The sequence below is a fragment of the Dreissena polymorpha genome, chromosome 13, assembly GCF_020536995.1.
Source record: "Dreissena polymorpha isolate Duluth1 chromosome 13, UMN_Dpol_1.0, whole genome shotgun sequence".
Classification (NCBI taxonomy): Eukaryota; Metazoa; Mollusca; class Bivalvia; order Myida; family Dreissenidae; genus Dreissena; species Dreissena polymorpha.
In genome coordinates this window covers 68,583,552-68,604,880 of record NC_068367.1, presented here as the reverse complement: position 1 = coordinate 68,604,880, position 21,329 = coordinate 68,583,552, and the positions used below count along the sequence as shown (strand labels likewise).

The 21,329-nt window shown below is 36.1% G+C and overlaps 1 protein-coding gene across 1 annotated transcript; it reads right to left on the bottom strand.

Annotated features, from left to right (window-relative positions):
* Positions 1 to 11,655: 11,655 nt before the first annotated feature.
* Positions 11,656 to 20,442, bottom strand: LOC127854973 (calmodulin-A-like). The gene is made up of 4 exons (XM_052390183.1): positions 20,265 to 20,442; positions 16,320 to 16,492; positions 13,448 to 13,533; positions 11,656 to 12,511 (listed from the first exon to the last, which is right to left on the bottom strand). Exons 2-4 carry the CDS (start codon positions 16,461 to 16,463, stop codon positions 12,307 to 12,309), a joined length of 435 nt encoding a protein of 144 aa, XP_052246143.1. The 5' UTR covers positions 16,464 to 16,492; positions 20,265 to 20,442; the 3' UTR covers positions 11,656 to 12,306.
* Positions 20,443 to 21,329: the final 887 nt, after the last annotated feature.

Here is a 21,329-nt window from a genome sequence, read left to right as displayed (position 1 = left end):
AGATCCAACATCTTACAGTCAACTAAACTTCTTGTTTATGGCAATGCATTCTGAACATCTGTTGAAGATCCAACATCTAACAGACAACTTCACTTCTTGTTCATAGCAATGCATTCTGAACATCTGCTGAAGATCTTACATCGAAAAGTCAACTTTACTTCTTGTGCATAGCAAAGAGGTCTGAACATCTGATGAAGATCCAACATCTAACAGTCAACTTCACTTGTTGTTCATAGCAGTGCAATCTGAACATCTGTTGAAGATCCAACATCTAACAGAAATCTACACTTCTTGTTCATGGCAATGCATTCTGAACATCTGTTGAAGATCCAACATGGCAATCCATTCTGAATATCTGTTGAAGATCCAACATCTAACAGTCAACTTCACATCTTGTTCATGACAATACATTCTGAACATATGTTGAAGATCCAACATCTAACAGTCAACTACACTTCTTGTTCATAGCGATGCATTCTGAACATCTGTTGAAGATCCAACATCTAACAGTCAACTACACTTCTTGTTCATAGCAATACATTCTGAACATATGTTGAAGATCCAACATCTAACAGTCAACTACACTTCTCGTCCATAGCAATGCATTCTGAACATCTGTTGAAGATCCAACATCTAATAGTCAACTACACTTCTTGTTCATAACAATGCAATGTGAACATCTGTTGAAGATCCAACATCTAACAGTCAACTACACTTCTTGTTCATAGCAATACATTCTGAAAATATGTTGAAGATCCAACATCTAACAGTCAACTACACTTCTTTTCCATAGCAATGCATTCTGAACATCTGTTGAAGATCCAACATCAAACAGTCAACTTTACTTCTTGTGCATAGCAGACAATTCTGAACATCGGATGAAGATCCAACATCTAACAGTCAACTTTACTTCTTGTTCATAGCAATGCATTGTGAACATCTGTTGAAGATCCAATATCTAACAGTAGACTACACTTCTTGTGCATCGCTATGCATTATGAACATCAACTGAAGAGCCAACATCTAACAGTCAACGTAACTTCTTGTGCATAGCTATGCATTTTGAACCTCAATTGAAGTTCCATTATCTAACAGTCAACTTCACTTTTTGTACATAGCAATACATTCTAAACATCAACTGAACGTCCAGCATCTAACAGTCAACCTCACTTCTTGTACATTGCAATGGATAATGAAGATCAATTGAACACCCAACAGTTAACTTAACTTCTTGTGCATAGCTTTGTATTCTGAACAACTGTAGAAGATCCGACATCTAACAGTCAATTACAATTCCTGTACATAGCAATTCAATCTGAACATAAATTTAAGACCCAACATCTAACAGGCAACTTCGATTCTTTTGCATAGCGGTGCATTCTGAACGACCCAACATCTAACAGTCAAAGTAACGTCTTGTACATAGCAATGCATTCTGAACATCAACTGAAAATCCAACATCTAACAGTAAACTTCAATCCTTGTACATAGCAATTCATTCTGAGCATTAACTGAAGATCCAACATCTAACAGTTGAAGTAAAGTCTTGTACATAGCAATGCATTCTGAACATCAACTGAAAATCCAACATCTAACAGTAAACTTCAATCCTTGTACATAGCAATTCATTCTGAACAGTAACTGAAGATCCAACATCTAACAGTTGAAGTAAAGTCTTGTACATAGCAATGCATTCTGAACATCAACTGAAAATCCAACATCTAACAGTTAACTTCAATCCTTGTACATAGCAATTCATTCTGAACATTAACTGAAGATCCAACATCTAACAGTTGAAGTAAAGTCTTGTACATAGCAATTCATTCTGAACATTAACTGAAGATCCAACATCTAACAGTTGAAGTAACGTCTTGTACATAGCAATGCATTCTGAACATTAACTGAAGATCCAACATCTAACAGTTAACTTCAATCCTTGTACATAGCAATTCATTCTGAACATTAACTGAAGATCCAACATCTAACTGTCAACTACACTTCTTGTTCATGACAATGCATTCTGAATATCAACTGACGATCCAACATCTAACAGTCAACTACACTTCTTGTTCATTACAATGCATTCTGAACATCTGTTGAAGATCCAACATCTAACAGTCAACTACACTTCTTGTTCATGGCAATGCATTCTGAACATCTGTTGAAGATCCAAAATCTAACAGTCAACTACACTTCTTGTTCATGGCAAGGAATTCTGAACATCTGTTGAAGATCCAACATCTAACAGTCAACTACACTTCTTGTTCATGGCAATGCATTCTGAACATCTGTTGAAGATTCAACATTCAACTTCATATTTATTGCATAGCAAGGTATTCTGAACAACTGATGAAGACTCGACATCTAATAAAAACACTTCCCACACATCAACGGGGCATTGTATGAATCTTTCGAACAAATTGCAATGTAATTGTAATACATCTGCTCCCTGGACAAAACATTTCCATGACAAACGGTCTTACATTCGGAGTAAAGGTCAAACTGAGTGTGTGGTTAATTATGGTGTGGTTAATTATGACAACTTCGGTGTGAGATTGCATTTGAAGCGGATGCATTTGTACAATATATAATAATCAGGTGTAAATATTTTCTGTACACAGCAGTTAAAGAGATTCACATAGAACGCGATGGATGAAAACGAAATAAATAGAAAAAAATGCCATTGTACAAACAGTGCTTTCAAAAAATACAACATGCTAGTAATAGTATTCATTAGCCAAATAGATTTTCTGCCCAATCATTTCGTTTTATTTTGATATGCCTCATTTCCACCTTGCATAAGGTACTTGACCATATGATTTGACACAAGATAAGCGTACACTGGCATACCGAAATTAAATAATTGCCTTTTTACAGACAAGTCTATATGTACTTATTGATTTGAAGTGTATTGCATTTTAAAAATAATTAAAGCATGTGCACCGTATTTGCACGTTTGATAACAAAAAAAAATGGTGTTATTAAATAGTTTGATAAAGAACTAAATCGCTATATTATGATATCAGATTTTCATTTGCATTATTTTCATTTATAAAGTCTACATTGTTAAAATCATTCTTACTCATCAGAAGTACGACAACTTTTCATGGTGTGCTTTTTGAATAGCTCGTTTCCTACGCAAGGATTAACTAGTTTGTAAGTGTTGAAAATTTTCAAGATAACATTTCGCACATGTGTTATTACTATTGATCTCATTTCATAACGAACGTTTGATCGGACACTTAACGATACTGAAGAAACATCAAGTTCATACGTAGGTATTTATCGACTAAATTTATTATCTATCCCAAAGTGTAACTTGTTTAGTGGCTGATCTACATAAATTATTATGTAGGTGTACTTGTAGGTCGAATAGGCATTCGAAAGATAACGCAGTAAACATTACATACGCAATTATCCTTTTATTTCAAATTTCGAATTTTTAAAAGCTTCCTTATACATGTATTTTTAATTAAACAAAATGCATTTGTGAGATGTGTGATACAAACGCAATTTACCCTTTCGGAACATATTTGTTAATAATGTAGTATCAGTTAATGTCAATAAAAGACCGTTGCGATGCGAATTTTCTGGACTTCGCATATGGAATGGTATTTTCTCTCCTTTATTATACATAGTCTTATAAAATTGTGTATTCTTACAAACGATATACTTTATTAACAAAAACAAACCTAAGGAAGTTCAATCGTCTTTCTGTAGTGTAATACATGTCTAAACACAAACATGAACCTTGAAAACGATAAATTACACCATATCACTCAAGACGCTTACACATTTGTGTTCCTGTTGCTCATATTTCTACAAGATGCATAACCAGTCTATTCATCTTACAATATCATCGTGCTGCACTTAAGATTCATTTGGCAATAAACTGTAATTTATTGTCCCAAATTTAATATCAAGGAAACTTTGTTTATCATGAAATAGTTGTATAACGTCCTCGATCTTCTATAAATGCACACATTGTAAATAGACAAAACTAAAACCTTAAGTAACAGGACCTGGTTTCTCAAAACTAAAACGGGAAGTTTATCTAACAGCTGTTTCTTTTAAGATCAAGTTATTTATGTGACATAATTGTTAACCCATATATATATATATATATGTATTAATTGTAAGCATGTGTTTGCTAAAATAATTTGAAATGTGTTTTTATAAAAAATCTTTTAAAAGTGCGTGTATTTTGGTATGAAATCAACAGACTGTTACCTTTACTGGCCTTCAAAGTTTTGCGCACTCGGGACTAGGCACGTACGATATGATACAAACATGAACCATTTCGGCCTCCGGGGGTCGCTATTCGCTTGCCGTAAAAAATGTTGAGTGATATATATAAATATTGCGATGTCTTAAAAGATTGATTTCGTAATGATATATTGGTTGATCGCAAAGCCGGTTATCGATATCATTGCGCAATACCCTGCGAAATTCTACCGCAATGACGACGAACCAAGTCCGGAAGCATTTCTGAGAGTCATGTTTGTAAACCCTGTCACGACAACCTGATAAAGAACTTGAAGTATGTGGCAAGGATTTGGACGATTTATTATGCTACTCATTACGCTTTTAGAGTATCTTCCAATGAGATTTTGTTTTAGACAAGGCGAAATAAAAGAGATTTACCAACATTGGAAATAATAACTACGGCGTTATATGGTGTAAATAAAAATATGTCACCCGAATGACATTAAAAAACAAACTGTCTTATAATGCATATTCATCGGCATGATATTTCGTTGTTTGTTTGTTTTTTTTTTCACACTTTTTTGTTGAGACTTTAATTCGTGGGTTTCTGATTTTGAAAAAAAAATTATTGTGCTATGTTTTTTCCGATGTGTCCCGATGCGTTTGTATTACATTCGTGGATTGGTCTACCCACGAAATCAATAAAAAGTAATGTCCCACTAATACTACACGATTATACAGAATATCTTTTTGTGGGGATCACTCACTAAACGAACCATTTCCCTTCATTTTATACGGACATTAATATACTTTTGTTTAAATAAACTCATTCGACTTTGGGCGCTCTAAACTCAATGTTTAGGTAGATCTTTTTCTGGCATTTTTTAGTGCAAAACAAGAACGTTTCTTTACATCATATGAGCTTCGTTTAGAGAAAACAGGGCTTAATTAATGTGCGTTAATGTTCGTCCCAGGTAAGCCTTTATAGTTCGCACAGTCGTATCACTAGAGACCTCTTTTAAACGGAAATGCTAATAATCAGAATGTGTCGTCCCTTTTTGCCTGTTTTGACTGCGAATGCTCTTCTGGGATGATACGTTATGCACTGCCGAGTACGTACAGATTTCCCAGGACGCAGCTCATGAATTTGTGTTGATGTTGTCCTTAATAACTGTTCATACTTATTGTTGCGTTGCATTTTTAATAAATGCCTTTTCCATGCAATAAACTTGAGTGAAAGGCTTTCGAAGATTGCAATATCTTTGTTTAAAAAATAACCATGAGTACTTCGTTATTAGGATTGTATACTTTTCTAGATAGTCGCCCTATAATTTACGTTAGCTACCTCGAGTCAGTTGAGGCATGCATATGATGGGTTGTATATTTTACAGGCGACGCACTCTAGTGAAGTGTACATTTGAAAAAATTAATGCACTTATTTTTTTAACTAATAGTATAGTCTTCGTAGAGGGTTTTCGTCATGTGACATTTTTGGTCTGCATCTGAATAAATTTGAGACAAGAAACCAACATCCAGTGAGTTACATTAAAAAAAAAAATAGTGTCAGACTACAAGACCAGCAATTAAATAAACTACGCAAAGACTTAAACCAACAAAATTGTAACTGAAATTATCAACAACTATCAATATGAACCATGATACATATAACTTCAAATATAAGGGTTATGTGCATTTTAGAACGAATGCAATACTAATACTGCAGGCAAGAAAATAATGGATGGAATGAGCCGCGTTATCATAAAACTGGGCGCAATGCCTGTGCGTAAAATGTCATCCCAGATAAGCCTGTTCAGTCCGCACGTGCTAATCAGGTACGACACTTTCTGCTTTTATGGAGTTTTCGTCTAATTAAAGTCATTTCAAAACGAAAATCCAGTTTACACGTAAAATGTCGTCCCTAATTAGCCTGTGCGTACTGCACAGGTGAATCTCGGACGACACTTAGCGCTCATACAAGAAGCCCAGTTTTCACATAAAGAAGCTCAAATGAATATGCATATTTGTGACAGGTCAGTGGGTCTAAATCCAGGGATCAAAACTGGGACCAATCGCTGCCAATGCGAATGCTCTTTTAATGGAGCAAACTGAGCCGTCGCACAACGTCCTCAGACAGAGTTCATGTTGTGACACATCAATGTTTCCTCCGTTATCAAACACTCAGTCAGCCCTCTTAGCCTGACAAAGCTATCAGCGAAAAGAATTTAAAATTGTTTTAAATCGTTATGGTCATAACATGATGTGTTTACGTGTTGTCTGTGGTTACATTCATAACATCATCGATAATCACCAATGCCAACATCGAACCACAATGTCGCAAATGTACTTCTGATAAACTATAGCTGTTTAATATACAGGTCTGATACAGTTCTGATAGCAGAGTTAATATATTTTGTTTCCCTTTGATTTACACTTCAATGCAGGTCTGTGACGCGCTATGGAATGGCGACATATTTTAAGAACAGCAAATGGTGATTAAGTACTGTAGAGTGCGACATCGTTGATAACGCGATTGCTAACTTCAATTATCGTTTTGCGGTAAACCCATTTATGCCTCGTGGCCTCTCCCGTCCTTTTAAATTGGATCAATTTGTTTCCAAAATTAGGGCTGTCTAGTATATTTATTTCTATATTTAGAATATTTCTTACAGAAATTCCTTAAAGCAAACAGCGCAGACCCAGATGAGACGCCGCATTATGCGGCGTCTCATCTGGGTCTACGCTGTTTGTCAAGGCCTTTTTTCTAAACGCTAGGCATAAATGGGTTAACGCAATGGCTGGAAGACGCGCTTCTCACAAAGGCCGGCCATGGTTCAAACCCCAGTCCTGGCGGATGTCAGTTTTATTTCATCATCCAACCCCAACACAAGGCCACGTTTAAATTGACCGCCGTTCAGTCAAAATACGTAAAATGAAATTGCAACTATAATCCTAAATTCGTCCCAACTTTCGTGTGTTCGTGAGTTTGGCATATAATTAGAGCTGGGAAACAGTCCGGATCCCCACATAATGCAGGACCATAAGCAGAAACGTACACACATTGAGAATAACCGTTTATTCCCGTATAATTTTCTATATATTAGCCAATGCTTGTAATAAAATAAAGGCGAGTCATATTTAATAAACAGTATTCGTCTAAAGTCTGATATATTACAACACAATAGGGTATTAACCTGACTTTCATGGTATCATTCCTTCACGCCCCCATTTTAAAGAATGAGGTAACATAGACTTGCAACGATTGGTGGGCTGTTAAGCTGGTGTGAACAAAAAGTTGTATTATAATGTCTTCTTGGGCTTCATATGTTAAGAATACGATGTTGTTGTTTTTTTGCTTTTTTGTTGCTTTTTAACCAAAATATTATATATTTTTTTATTTATAATTTTGAGCTACGCGTGATTAGAGCGTGGCGTTATAAAAATGGAAATAAAATTATAATTATATTATGAAAAACCTAATAAAACTTGAGATATATGCATATTTTTTGAAGAATGAAATGTCCCCAGCTTATCGTGCCTGCCAAAACCAGACTGTTGTCAATACGGTGCATTGATTGTTGATAATTTTCGTTTAACAGATAAAATGACATGTCATCCGAGATTGCCTTACATTAATGCACAAAGATCTTTTGCGGTAAAGAATCACAATATCTGGTTGTAGTAATACTGATACGAGTCCTTCTATTGTGTGATCAGCCAAGCATTGGCTCCGGCAAAAAAAAAACGCTGTCGAAAGGTACCAACGGGCGGTTTAAAGTAGTGAACTTTGACAGCAAAATTCCAATGCACTGAATGTTATTCAATTAAACCAACGGATTTTTAAAATCCTTTATTTATTGCAGCATATCGATAATGTTACTAGTCGCATGTGACTTGTTCAATCAATGCCTTATCTTTTTAGGACAAAGACGACCAAACAACTAGGCGGGGGCATGTGACGCAATTCAAACTACATTACATATGTCCATGAGATATTCCATTGTTAGTGCTATACCATTATTTGTGTCACTCAACAATTTGAAAAGCTATTTATGTGCAATTATATATACACTGGAATATTGTTTTGTTTTATTGAATTCTGTTTACCGATAATGACGATTTCATAGCTGGTCATGAGTAATATAACGTACCACCAACATTGCCTGGTATAAACACCTTATATATAACACAGGAAATTAAATAAAAAAACATACCAGGCATCTTTGTACATATATAAGACCGAAATGTGGTTTAATAAAACTTAATACCATTAATATAACTTGATAGCAAACACCAAGAGATCAACCCGCATATCATTAGCAATCTTTTGACTTGCCGATCATGTGATGTTTAATATAAACTTTTGAGGCTCCCTCAATACAAAGTAGGGGGCTTACTTTTCTGCGAAACCTTAGTAGATTGGAAGAAGTGCTTGCAGCATATATGTTGCGGAGATTGGAAAATAATTAGGAGTTTTTGTTGATGTTAAACTTTATATTATTTTTTATGCGCCCAGATCGAATGATCGGGGGTATATTGTTTTTGGCCTGCCTGTCTGTCATTCTATATGTGTGTCTGTCTGTCATTATATGTGTGTGTCTTTCTGTCATTGTATGACTGTGTCTGTCCCAAAACTTAAACCTTAACCATAACTTTTGAAATATTGAAGATAGCGACTTGCGTGTGTATCTCATGGAGATGCACATTTTGAGTGGTGAAAGGTCAAGGTCATCTTTCAAGGTCAAAGGTCAAGGTCAAAGGTCAAATATTGAAGATAGCAACTTGATATTTGGCATGCATGTGTATCTCATGGAGCAGCACATTTTGAATGGTGAAAGGTCAAGGTCATCCTTCAATGTCAAAAGTCAAGGTCAAATGTCAAATATATGGTCGGGGACATTGTGTTTTACATACACCGCTCTTGTTTTATTCGTGATATTTAATTCAATGCGTCGTATTGCATAGAACACAAGGGCTGAAAAGACAGATTTCTACCCGAAAAGTAAATGCCGACTTTGTATATGCAATATAAAGGCTCGATAATTAATTTGTTTTGTTGAATCTCTTCATGCTTGATAATTTAGTTTTTCTTGGAAGATCATCTGGCTCTTAAGCACCATGCAAAGAAGCAAAACTAAAACTTATTAAATGAGCTTTTTTCTGTGAAAAGGGGCTTAATGCTCGTGCGAAAGTGTCGTCCCAGATTAGCCTGTGCAGTCCGCATGGGCTTATCAAGGAAGACACTTTACGCTTAATGTTAATTTTCGCCAAAAATAAGACTTTTTGTATAGGAAAAATAAAATAAAAGCGGAAAGGGACGTCATTTATCGCAAATGCATGCACAGCCGTTTTATCAGAGCGCGGCTTATATTTTTAAATATAAGAAAATTAAGACCGAAGCGAGAGCAATAGTCTTATTAACAAAACCATGCATGGAAAATAACAGGGAGCTTGTAAACAACGAAAAAAAACTCTCAAAACAAAATATTTTCTTGCAGAGATTCTGATCAAGCCTATCTTTGCATACAGAGCGTTGGCAGGATGGATAGGCAAAAGAGGCAAACAACGTCGGAAACATTTGCCAAGATGAGTTTTAAGAATAGTCACTGTGGGTAATAGTTGTGTCACTCTTTGACAGATAAATAATGCTAGTTCGTGCAAGTGTCGGCTGACAACTTAGATCACTAAAACAAGACACATATTACGGAGCATGCTGTGAAATTTCGGCAAATTCTGATCTGCTGTTAAGGAGCTGTCGTATGGGAATAAAGGTTAAAGGACGGGCGGACGCACATTTGCACTGATGGGTGGAAAACGAATAGCACGATATCTCTTTAGCACAACATAAGAGCATATTGTTCAAGTGAGCTTAAAACCGGTCGTAAATACTTTAATGTTCTTTTTGTGTGTGTTTTACTGTACTTCACCATCAGGAAGTGAAGTTCAATGAAAAAAGGTACGAATAAATAAAGGATAAAACTGAGGAAGTGAATAATTTACGTATACTTCAGTGTACGGTTCCAAAGCGAGACAAATTTGTTTAGGGATGGAAGATCAAAACGATAAACAAAAATTAAATTGATATAGGATTATGCTCGTGAACTGAGATTTGAGAAATACAAGTTTAAACACACACACAATGTTATTTTCTTCTTTAGAGCATGGCGAATTAGACGAAATGTATTGTCCCTTCAATGCAGATCCGATAGACGGAGCTGAAAGAGAGCGTTTTCCTCGTGCACGAGAAAATCAGTTCAGTCATTCATTGTTGAGATTGTCTGACCGATGCACACTTTAATTTTAATTTGTTTTGAAAATTAGGAAGAGAATCATCATTATTGTTGTTGTATAAATGCATAATCTATTGTTTTATTGTTACTTGTTTATTTTCCTGGTGCAATCAAATACTTGAAATTTGGGATTATTTTTGTTCAACAGATCATGTTTTTACTCACATAGAGCATTGAAGGCATTCTATTTATATACTCGTATCATATTATTTATCCCATTGTGGGATCCGGTCTCCGGAAGAGACCATTGACGTATTTGCCTTTACCGATTGTAGATCAGATCATATTTTCACTCACATAGACTATGCACTCCATGCATTCGATATATAGGTCGTGCTCTGTGGAAGAGGGTTGAATGCATGTGCGTAAAGTGTAGTCCCAGATTAGCCTGTGCAGTCCACACAGGCTTATTAGGGACGAAACTTTCCGCTTGTATGATATTTTTCGTTTCAATAAAGTCTCTTCTTAGCAAAACTCAAGTGAAGACGGAAAGTGCCGTTCCTGATTAACCTGTGCGGACTTCAAAGGCTAATCTGAGACGACACTTTACGAATATGCATTAAACCCCCTTTTCACAGAGCACTGCTCATATGCGTGTGTTCAGCCAGGTCAAGAGCAACTGGGGCAATGCTGTTATCTTAATTATAAAGACATTGTTGTGAAAAAGGTGCAACTTATCGAATTAAATATGTATTGTTTAATATGTTAATAGCTTTTCGTATCTACTTTTCTTTTATGATAGTACACGGGCAATTTAATCCATGTATGCCTAGTGGACTCTCACATCCTTCTAAATTGGATCAATTTATTTCCAAAATTAGGGAAGTCTAGTATATTTATTTCTTTATTTAGAATATTTCTTACAGAAATTCCTGTAAGCAAACAGCGCAGACCCCGTCTCATCTGGGTCTACGCTGTTTGCCAATGCCTTTTTTCTAGACGCTAGGCATAAATGGGTTAAATGTGTATTGTGTAATATGTTAAGAGCTTTGCGTATCTACTTTTCTTTTATGATCGAACACGGGCAATTTAAGAGTGTTCTTCCTTTATTGTTAATGCATGGTATAAGGAGCTTACTTTCAACGAATTTAATAGGCAGACATTGCCCAACCGAAACGCACTGTGACAGGTGAAGTTACAAAAGAAAGACGAACAACATTAAGATAGCATTATTTTTATCAATCAAAATATCCAGGCTCTGATCTAAGATATACAACTCATGAAAAACAAATGTTATTTTTTTATAAGTTATTTCCCTTTATTTTTAAACAGCTAGCTCTGAAGAAATTTAGTCACACATTGAACAAACATTATCTAAACATAGAAAATGACACGGCTACCAATTACATCAATTTACGGTCTGCTCATTGTTATTTTGACGGCTACTATAGCACTTAGTTGGACTTACAGGACAAAATATGCCAATTTACAAGGAAAAGCTAAAACTATTTAAAATTGATACACATATACCGTGAGTACCTAGTATATATTATCATACTTGGAACGGAAATCTCAAATGCTCACATCGTAAGAACATCTTCGTGTTTTGTCGTTTTTTTTCCGTAGAAATTGAACAGTTATATATCTCAAAGTTTAATGATATATTTTGGTGTATGTTTAGTAAGAGACCGCTGTAATTTATGTTGATTTCATAATGTAAATGATTCAAAATTTCAATGTTGGCAATGTCCGAAAATTATGTCAAGAATAATAAACGGATACATTCAAATCCGACCGATTTAGCTTCCGTATTATGACGGAAGTTTACCACGGGTGATAACTATGTCTAAATGTTTGTTATAATTCGTGGGAGTTAGCTGCAAGCTTTCATGAACTCATCCAACGTGACTTTGCCGTCATTATTCGGGTCTGCCTCAGCGAATATCTCATCGACCGCATCTTCGAACCCCTCGGATCCAAAGCAATTCGACGCCTTGATTACGTCCCTTACTTCATCACGTGACAAATAGCCACTTCCGTCTTTGTCGTACAGTTGGAAGGTCTCCCGAAGAGTTTGACTGTGGACGCAAAAATAAAAGGTGTGGAAAATCTTAATCAAAAGCAGCTGTCTTAGAAAGTGAATCGTTTAGGCGTGCATTGTTATCAAACGGGTAAAGGTATAATTTCTTAAAAAGGGCTTCTAAATGACAATCATTATTAAGTAAAGGGCAAAAACCCACAGCAGTTGCAAACAGAAGGTTTTATATGTAATTTGAAACAAATGACAATAACTCCTTTACAATTACGGATTCGCAAAACCCTGAAAAAATGCACTGAGTAACTTTATAAAATAAATACAATTTCTATATCCTTGCGATATTTGGAATTATAATAACCATGCTTTCTTAGTTAAATATGATATTATTATGTATTCCGAATATACACTATCATGGTCAAAAAAGAATATGCCCTAAATAACATCTGAGCTTAATGGATTCTTATGAATATAGCATTTAATTAATAGCTTCTTATCAATGAAATATAAACAACTTGCAAGTTATTGATATAAAAGTCGCATTTCAGTAAACACACTTTTTAATTCTTACAGAATAATCCCATAAAACAAACTACAGGTAACGATTGAACATAGTAAATTAGTGATGGATGCTGCAACGGGGTTGTTATTGCAGGCATCTTTCAACATACATGTACTAGTATCGAACTCCGTTCTATGAAAACTGGGCTTAATGCAAGTGCGTAATGTGTCATCCCTGATAAGCCTGTAAAGTCCGCATTTATTGAATGTTTCGTTTAAAGGAAGTATGTGCTACTCAAACACTAAGCGACGGCGGAAAGTGTCGTTCTTGATTAGCCTGTGTGGACTGCCCAGGCTAATCTGGGTCGACACTATACACGCATGCATAAAGACCATCTTTCCCTGAACGAGACTCAATCTGTGCCAGGACACGATACAAAGGTACATTCGAGCGAGGACACGATACAAAGGTACATACGAGCGAGGTGGTTTCAGCATCTCCTGCATGAACTCATCTCTAGACACCTTGCTGTCTCCACTCTTGTCCAGGGAATTAAACATAAACTGAAATATGGAGTTTAACATATACTGAAATATGGAATTGAGCATGTACTGAAATATGGGTTTGAACATATACTGAAATATGAAATTGAATATACACTGAAATATGGAGTTGAGCATATACTGAAATATGGGTTTGAACATATACTGAAATATTAAATTGAATATATACTGAAATATGGAGTTGAGCATATACTGAAATATGGAGTTGAACATATACTGAAACATGGGTTTGAACATATACTGAAATATGGAATTGAACATATACTGAAATATGGAGTTGAGCATATACTGAAATATGGGTTTGAACATATACTGAAATATGGAGTTGAACATATACTGAAATACTGAGTTGAACATGTACTGAAATATGGGTTTGAACATATACTGAAATATGGAGTTGAATATACACTGAAATATGGAGTTGAGCATCTACTGAAATATGGAGTTGAGCATATACTGAAATATGGAGTTTGAACATATACTAAAATATGGAGTTGAACTTATACTGAAATATGGGTTTGAACATATACTGAGATATGGAATTGAGCATATACTTAAATACGGAGTTGAACATATGCTGAAATATGGAGTTTAACATATACTGAAATATGGAGTTGAAGATATACTGAAATATGGAGTTGAGCATATACTGAAATATGGAGTTTGAACATATACTGAAATATGGAGTTTGAACATATACTGAAATATGGAGTTGAACATATACTGAAATATGGAGTTGAACATGTACTGAAATATGGAGTTGAACTTATACTGAAATATGGAGTTGAGCATATACTGAAATATGGGTTTGAACATATACTGAAATATGGAGTTGAACTTATACTGAAATACGGAGTTGAACATGTACTGAAATATGGAGTTGAACTTATACTGAAATATGGAGTTGAGCATATACTGAAATACGGAGACGAACATATACTGAAATATGGAGTTGAACTTATACTGAAATATGGAGCTGAACATGTACTAAAATATGGAGTTGAACTTATACTGAAATATGGAGTTGAACATATACTGAAATATGAAGTTGAGCATATACTGAAATATGAAGTTGAGCATATACTGAAATATGGAGTTGAGCATATACTAAAATATGGAGTTGAAAATGTACTGAAATATGGGTTGAACATATACTGAAATACGGAGTTGAAAATATACTGAAATATGGAGTAGATATATACTGAAATGAAGTCGATGGAGTTTATAATATACTAAACTGCCATTTCTATTCCAATCTGTTGACCTTGAACATGTTTTATGATTGAGCGCTCTACCTTTTCCTTGTCCATCCGGCATAATTGGATTTTACTATTACTCAATAAGGAGTCATTAGACCTTCGTATTAACGATAAAGATGAGTCCAGCTCTTTAAAAACGGGGTGTTATGCATGTGCGTAAAGTGCCGTCCCATATAATAGCTACTACAATGCATCGCCGGATATTTACCTCCCCTTCTACTACCAGTGTAAACATCGTGTTGAATTTGCATCTGCATCATGCTAATAGGTCGGTTATTACAAACAAATATTATTGTTTTAAGCAGAGAACATATTTATATCGATCATCAGATGGTTTTTTATACGATCGGCGAAGATATTATTTCGAAATCGCGGTTTGCTTCAACGGTTTTCGTTTACCTCCGTATTCGTGGCCGCCATTTTGACCATAACAGGTCATGTGATAAATTTCTCGTTTTCGATTGTTTGGCGGTTAATTTGGCTTCCGGCAAAAACAGTTCGATGAACAGAAGATCAGCGCACCTTTCAGTGTACATTTTGCTTGCTTTTGCCATTTTTATGCTTTTTCGTGCACATTTTAGACTGTCAGGTGTCAGAAAAATCAATAATTGAAATGTTTGTAAATGCGCTGGCAACGATTTATCTTTTGTGTTTCGTAATTTGATGTTTGTATTTTCCCGCCGATACGTTCACATGACCAAAAGTTGCAGCGCAAATGAATGCGCGCTATTTTTAAAGCCAAGGGCAAGGTCAAAACAAGCATAAATTTAGATACCGGAAGTTATAAGATAGACCGGAAACAGAATTTACAATCAATTACAAAACGAAAAGAGAGTTTCGACATTTCGATTGTTTTGAAAAAAAAGAAAGCGATTAATGGTTATTGTGAACGTAAAGGTAATTGGTTAATACTTTCAAAGATTTTTAATTATTGTGTGATCTGTTGTTGTTTAATTTTTACAGAACTATTGCTCATCAAGATTGAAGAATGGCTAGGTCGAATGTCAGTCCCGATAGTTTACAGTTTTGTTTACTTCGGCCAGGGACCTATACAAACATTGTTTGTATAGGTCCCTGCTTCGGCATGCTTTCGATTTGGAACGTTTTGATTTGACTTATTTCCCTCCTACTTCGTATACTTATTTCCTTTACACAAATAGATTGATTTTCCATTCAGCAAGCATTGGTTTATTATTTCGTTTCCTCACTTGTTTGCCATCAGAAGTGTCATTAGATTATGACATGGATTTGTTGTCATTTGAGGAAAATGTCACTGGACACCCAATATCTGTCTCCAGACATAAGCTTGTGCATTATTGTGAAGCCCGCACAGGCTCATTAGGGACGACACTTTGATAATATTTTTTTTTCGTTTAAATGAAGTCTCTCATCAGCGTTAATCCAATCTAGGCGAAAAGTGTCGTCCCCGAGTAGCATGTGTGGAATGCACATGTTCATCTGAAAGGACACTTTTCGCACATGTATTATACATCCCGTGTTCTCAGAGAGCGGCTCAACTTAACTTACGGCGATGTCCCTGTCGGTGGGAGCGCCCCCTGGAGACCGGAACTCCTTCAAGGCCGCCGCAAGCTCCTGAATGGTCAGCTCACCGTCGCCGTTTTTATCGGCGTTATTCCAGAACGCATCGCACTCATCCTGGGTGAAGGCCATCTTTGTGGGTCAAGGTCAGAAAGGATCACCTTTAAATAGTTAATATTTATTGCCGTTACGTGTCACATTATATTAACGAAATGTTTAATATTTGTATTTATCAAAAGTGATCGACATCTTGAAATAAGTTGCTATCCAAGGATCAAAATCTGAACCCGTTAAATCACCTAGGTCTACATATAAAATATTCACATATAAAATAGGCGGTAGCTGGGAAAATCGGACTTAATGCATATGCGTGGTGTCGTCCAGATTAGCTTATCAGGGAAGAAACGTTCCGCTTTTATGGAAGTTTTCTTCAACAGGAAATCTCTTCTTATTGAAAATCTAGAGGGAAAGGGTCGTCCCTCGTAACCCTGTGAAGACAACAAAAGCTAATCAGCGACGGCATTTTACGAACATGCATAAAGCCCGATTTTTTTGGAAACCGACTCAACTATAAAGAAATTTTACACAATGATAGACCCGCTTTAATGCATCGTTAAAACAATATCATTGTCTAAGAGAGACAACTCATTTGTCTGGAGGTACAAAAACACAAACAGTAATCACCCAATACTGCCACTCATGACTGCCACTCAGGTCTGAGTAGCTTTCAACCGTGAAACAAGAACACATACTTTTAACAAAAAAGCAACTTCGACAGTCTTTATAATGTGTTCTTTAAAAGCCATTGTTTGTTTTGCACTAACGAGAATACGATACGAAATAGCGAATGGAAGAAGAAATATTTTCGTAACTAATATAATGTGCGCCGTTATGAAAAAACACAACTACTGGACCAGCGAGAAATGTTAATGGTGTGACATTGCGTCGTTATTTATGTTGAGATCTTGCGTTTTCGAGCTTGTTTATACGACCATATGTTGCAGGTTAACGTTTGGTGGCAATATGCCAACATTTTTTAATGGCTCAGTCAAACACACTTTAAAATCTTTGACAGAAAATGAAATTTCTAGTGGGTCAATCTTATAACTAATACTATCACAATATATATTCTTAAAAACAAAGAAGTTAGTGGTTACCAGAAAAGTGTTGGTGATGATGATGATGACGGTGAAGATAATGCGGATAAAACATTTGCTGGTAATTATTATAATGATGTTGGTAATTGAACGATGTTGTTGAATAATGACAACGACGATGATGACGTTGAAGATGACAATTTCACTATGATAATGATGATGAAACTGGTGAAACTAGGATGTACTGGAAACAACCAAACTGCGTTTCGTTTCACTATATATATATATATATATATATATATATATATATAGAGAGAGAGAGAGAGAGAGAGAGAGAGAGAGAGAGAGAGAGAGAGAGAGAGAGAGAGAGAGAGAGAGAGAGAGAGAGAGAGAGAGAGAGAGAGAGAGAGGGAGAGAGAGAGAGAGAGAGAGAGAGAGAGAGAGAGAGGCAGATTTTGCGTTCCATAAATATGTACTACTTGAAAGCATGTGGTAGCTGTTTGGTTGAAGCTAGGTTTACACCAAAGTGCGATATTAGATTGACCTGTGCTTACACAATAGCGAAAACGGCAGTGCATTCAGGTTTAATTTAACAACTGTATGGAACCCTTGTAGCAATTAGTCCTCGAAACCGTCGTTTTGTTAAAGCAATTACTCCTTGCAGTCCCAAACTGTGTAACAGCCCAATAAGATTGCTACAACACCAAGTCTGTCCCTAAATTGTACGATAACCATTATTCACAAGCAACTTAAGCTTACCTACGTACAGCGCTCAAATGTTGTAGTTTTGGCAACGAGCCAACATTTTAACATCATTAGTTATACTAAAGACGGCAATTGTTATTTTAAACAAAACATACCCACCCCCCCCCCTCCGAAACACACACACCTGTCGCAAAAATTACAATAGTTTGATTTTAAACTTGCTAAGGTTTTGTGTGGGTCTCTTCAAATGTGTTTGAACTTGTTCAATTTTAAAAGCGACAACGATCATGAGCGAACAATCCCTATCGGTTTTGTCCCCGCATGTAATATTTGCAAAGGTAGAAAATAAACCGATAAAAGTGTAATAAATGTAACACTGCAATCATAAAATGTGCGGCTCATGAATATCTGCTTTCCATGTTACTGCGTTTCCAGTGAATGTATAAATATCATAATATTGCAGCTTACATGTTGACTGGAATACGGTTCCGCACGTTTACTTCATTTATTCGTGGGACGATTTTGAGTAGCTCGGTATTGATATGAATTATCTTTTGAAACCGTATTTAACCCATTTATGACTAGTGGACTCTCACGTCCTTCTAAATTGGATCAATTTATTTCCAAAATTAGGGCTGTCTAGTATATTTATCACTATATTTAGAATATTTCTGACAAAAATTCCTGTAAGCAAACAGCGCAGACCCCGATGAGACGCCGCATCATGCGGCGTCTCATCCGGGTCTACGCTGTTTGCCAAGGCCTTTTTTCTAGACGCTAGGCTTAAATGGGTTAAGCAATGCAATCTTCAATGCAAACAACATAATACATCACAACACGTTTTGTTAAAATTAAGCGTGGGCACGACAGTCAACATCGCACATGAAAGTCAGGTCCGCCATAAACATGTGATGCTAAAGTTTCATAAGAATTAATAATTCGATCACCTAACTCAAGGTCTAGTCTTTCACGCGCAAGTAATCTTCGGAGTTTTCTGTTATTTTGCTATATAGTGCTGATTTTTGTTTTGCATTACTTATCTAACGTATCGTGTTCTGTTTGGAAGTCAGACTTAAATTTCTTCCATAATATGAACCGCGTCATGCGAAAATAGGTCTTCTGCCATCAGAACATCCTGAGCGTTCGCGCAGTCTGGTCTGGGCTGGAGCTACCCTGTCCGGAATAAAACACACAAGGATTCGTCGCCTAATTAGCGGACAGGTTAACTCCTGACCAGACTTCGCGCGACTCTTGCACAATACCAAAAGTCGCATTAAACGATCATATGAGTCGTGTTCTGAGAAAACTGGGGTTAATGCATGTGCGTTAAGTGTCTTCTCAGATTAGCCTGTGCAGTCCGCACAGGCTAATCAGGGACGACAATTTCCGCTTTTATGGTATTTTTTGTTTAAAGAAAGTCTCTTCTACAAGAAAATCCAGTGAAGGCGGAAAGTGTCGTCCCTGATTAGCCTGTGCGGACTGCAAAGGCTAATCTGGGACGAAACTTTACGAACATGCATTATGCCCTGTTTTCTAAGAACGCGACACATATAATTATCACTGTCACTAACTACCTGTTTTTTACATTAAGATTCAATTACTTATATACATTTATATAGATATTTTGTACAGTGTGTCATTCGCAAACATGCCAGTAGGAAAAAAAGGAATGTACTACAATAACAATTTACTTCGAGATACATTAAGATGAAATAACGAGTTTAATGAAGCATTAACATTTACAATTCAACGATAATTGTGTGAAATTGTTTTCCTAGACCTATATACAACAATGTTAACCCATTTATGCCTAGTGGACTCTCCCATCCTTTGAAATTGGATCAATTTATTTCCAAAATTAGGGATGTCTAGTATATTTATTTCTATATTTATAATATTTCTTACAGAAATTCTTTTAAACAAATTGCGCAGACCCAGATGAGACGGCGCATCATGCGGCGTCTCATCTGGGTCTACGCTGTTTGTCATTGCCTTTTTTCTAGACGCTAGGCATAAATGGGTTTAACAAACACATAATATCAATACAATCAAATTAGTGTTCATCGAAGACATTTAGCATTTATAAACTATAAAAACAACTGAAAATGTTAAGAAGAAAAAAGCAACTTACGTGCAAAACAGTAGAGACGGTGAACACGCACAGCCTTATTGCAACCTGAACTGAGTTTGAAATCTGTTACAGGTATTTTATACACTGGTGTCAATGGTCAGCGGCGATGTATATACCACTACAATAAACCTGGCTTTACTTTCTATTGTATGGGTTGGGCAATGGATGTGTAAAAGTTGACAGTCGGTGGTTGCTAGATTTCCTTTACACATGCTAATGGAATGTGGAATTAATCGTGCTATACCTTTTGAATAACTTGTAAAAACAAGAGGTTTGTGAATGACAAACCAGCATTCATATACAGGGTTCATGTGTTTGTGAGTAAGGACAGGATCGCGAAAAGTTTCATTAAGCTGGCTTAATTGATAAATACGTCATCGTGTTGGTATTGTACAGTTTATTTAGAAGAGAGTGTACGGTAATTGTTTAGCGCGCAAAATGCACTGATTCATCGTTTTGGCGATTGCTAGATGTGTTGTAAATCTATTGATTCGCGAATGTAGGGGTGTAATTAGCAGGGTTACACTATTGAAAAGGGGAAAGTCAACGTGATAACCCGCCCTCCCGCCCCTATATGTTCATGTGTGTGTTAAAATTATCGGCTACATTATTCTAACGTGTGTCTTTTGCATGATCAAAGTCGATGTTAACCCATTTATACCTAGAGTCTAGAAAAAAGGCCTTGGCAAACAGCGTAGACCCAGATGAGACGCCGCATTATGCGGCGTCTCATCAGGGTCTGTGCTATTTGCTTAAAGGAATTTCGGTAAGAAATATTCTAAATATAGAAATAAATATACCAGACATCCCTAATTTTGGAAATAAATTGAACCAATTTGGGAGGATGGGAGAGTCCACAAGGCATAAATGGGTTAAGTATATTTTCAGTCCAGTATTTATTGCATGCACAATCAGATCCTTACACGATCGGATCCTTAGTTGGAGAAGGATGTCACACCGTTAATAGACATCTCGATGCTCCTCAACTGTGAGGTACTATTGAGGTCAATCTCCTTTGCGTATTGAATAGATATTGGCGACAGCAGAATTGTTTTGTTTTATTAA

Excerpts from the sequence above, each read along its gene's own strand:
- LOC127854973 (XM_052390183.1), bottom strand. The coding sequence starts at position 16,463 with ATGGCCTTCACCCAGGATGAGTGCGATGCGTTCTGGAATAACGCCGAT. Across the intron at positions 13,534-16,319 it reads CCACCGACAGGGACATCGCC|TTTATGTTTAATTCCCTGGA; the intron begins GTAAGTTAAGTT and ends TCCATATTTCAG. Across the intron at positions 12,512-13,447 it reads ATGCTGAAACCACCTCGCTC|TCAAACTCTTCGGGAGACCT; the intron begins GTATGTACCTTT and ends TTGCGTCCACAG.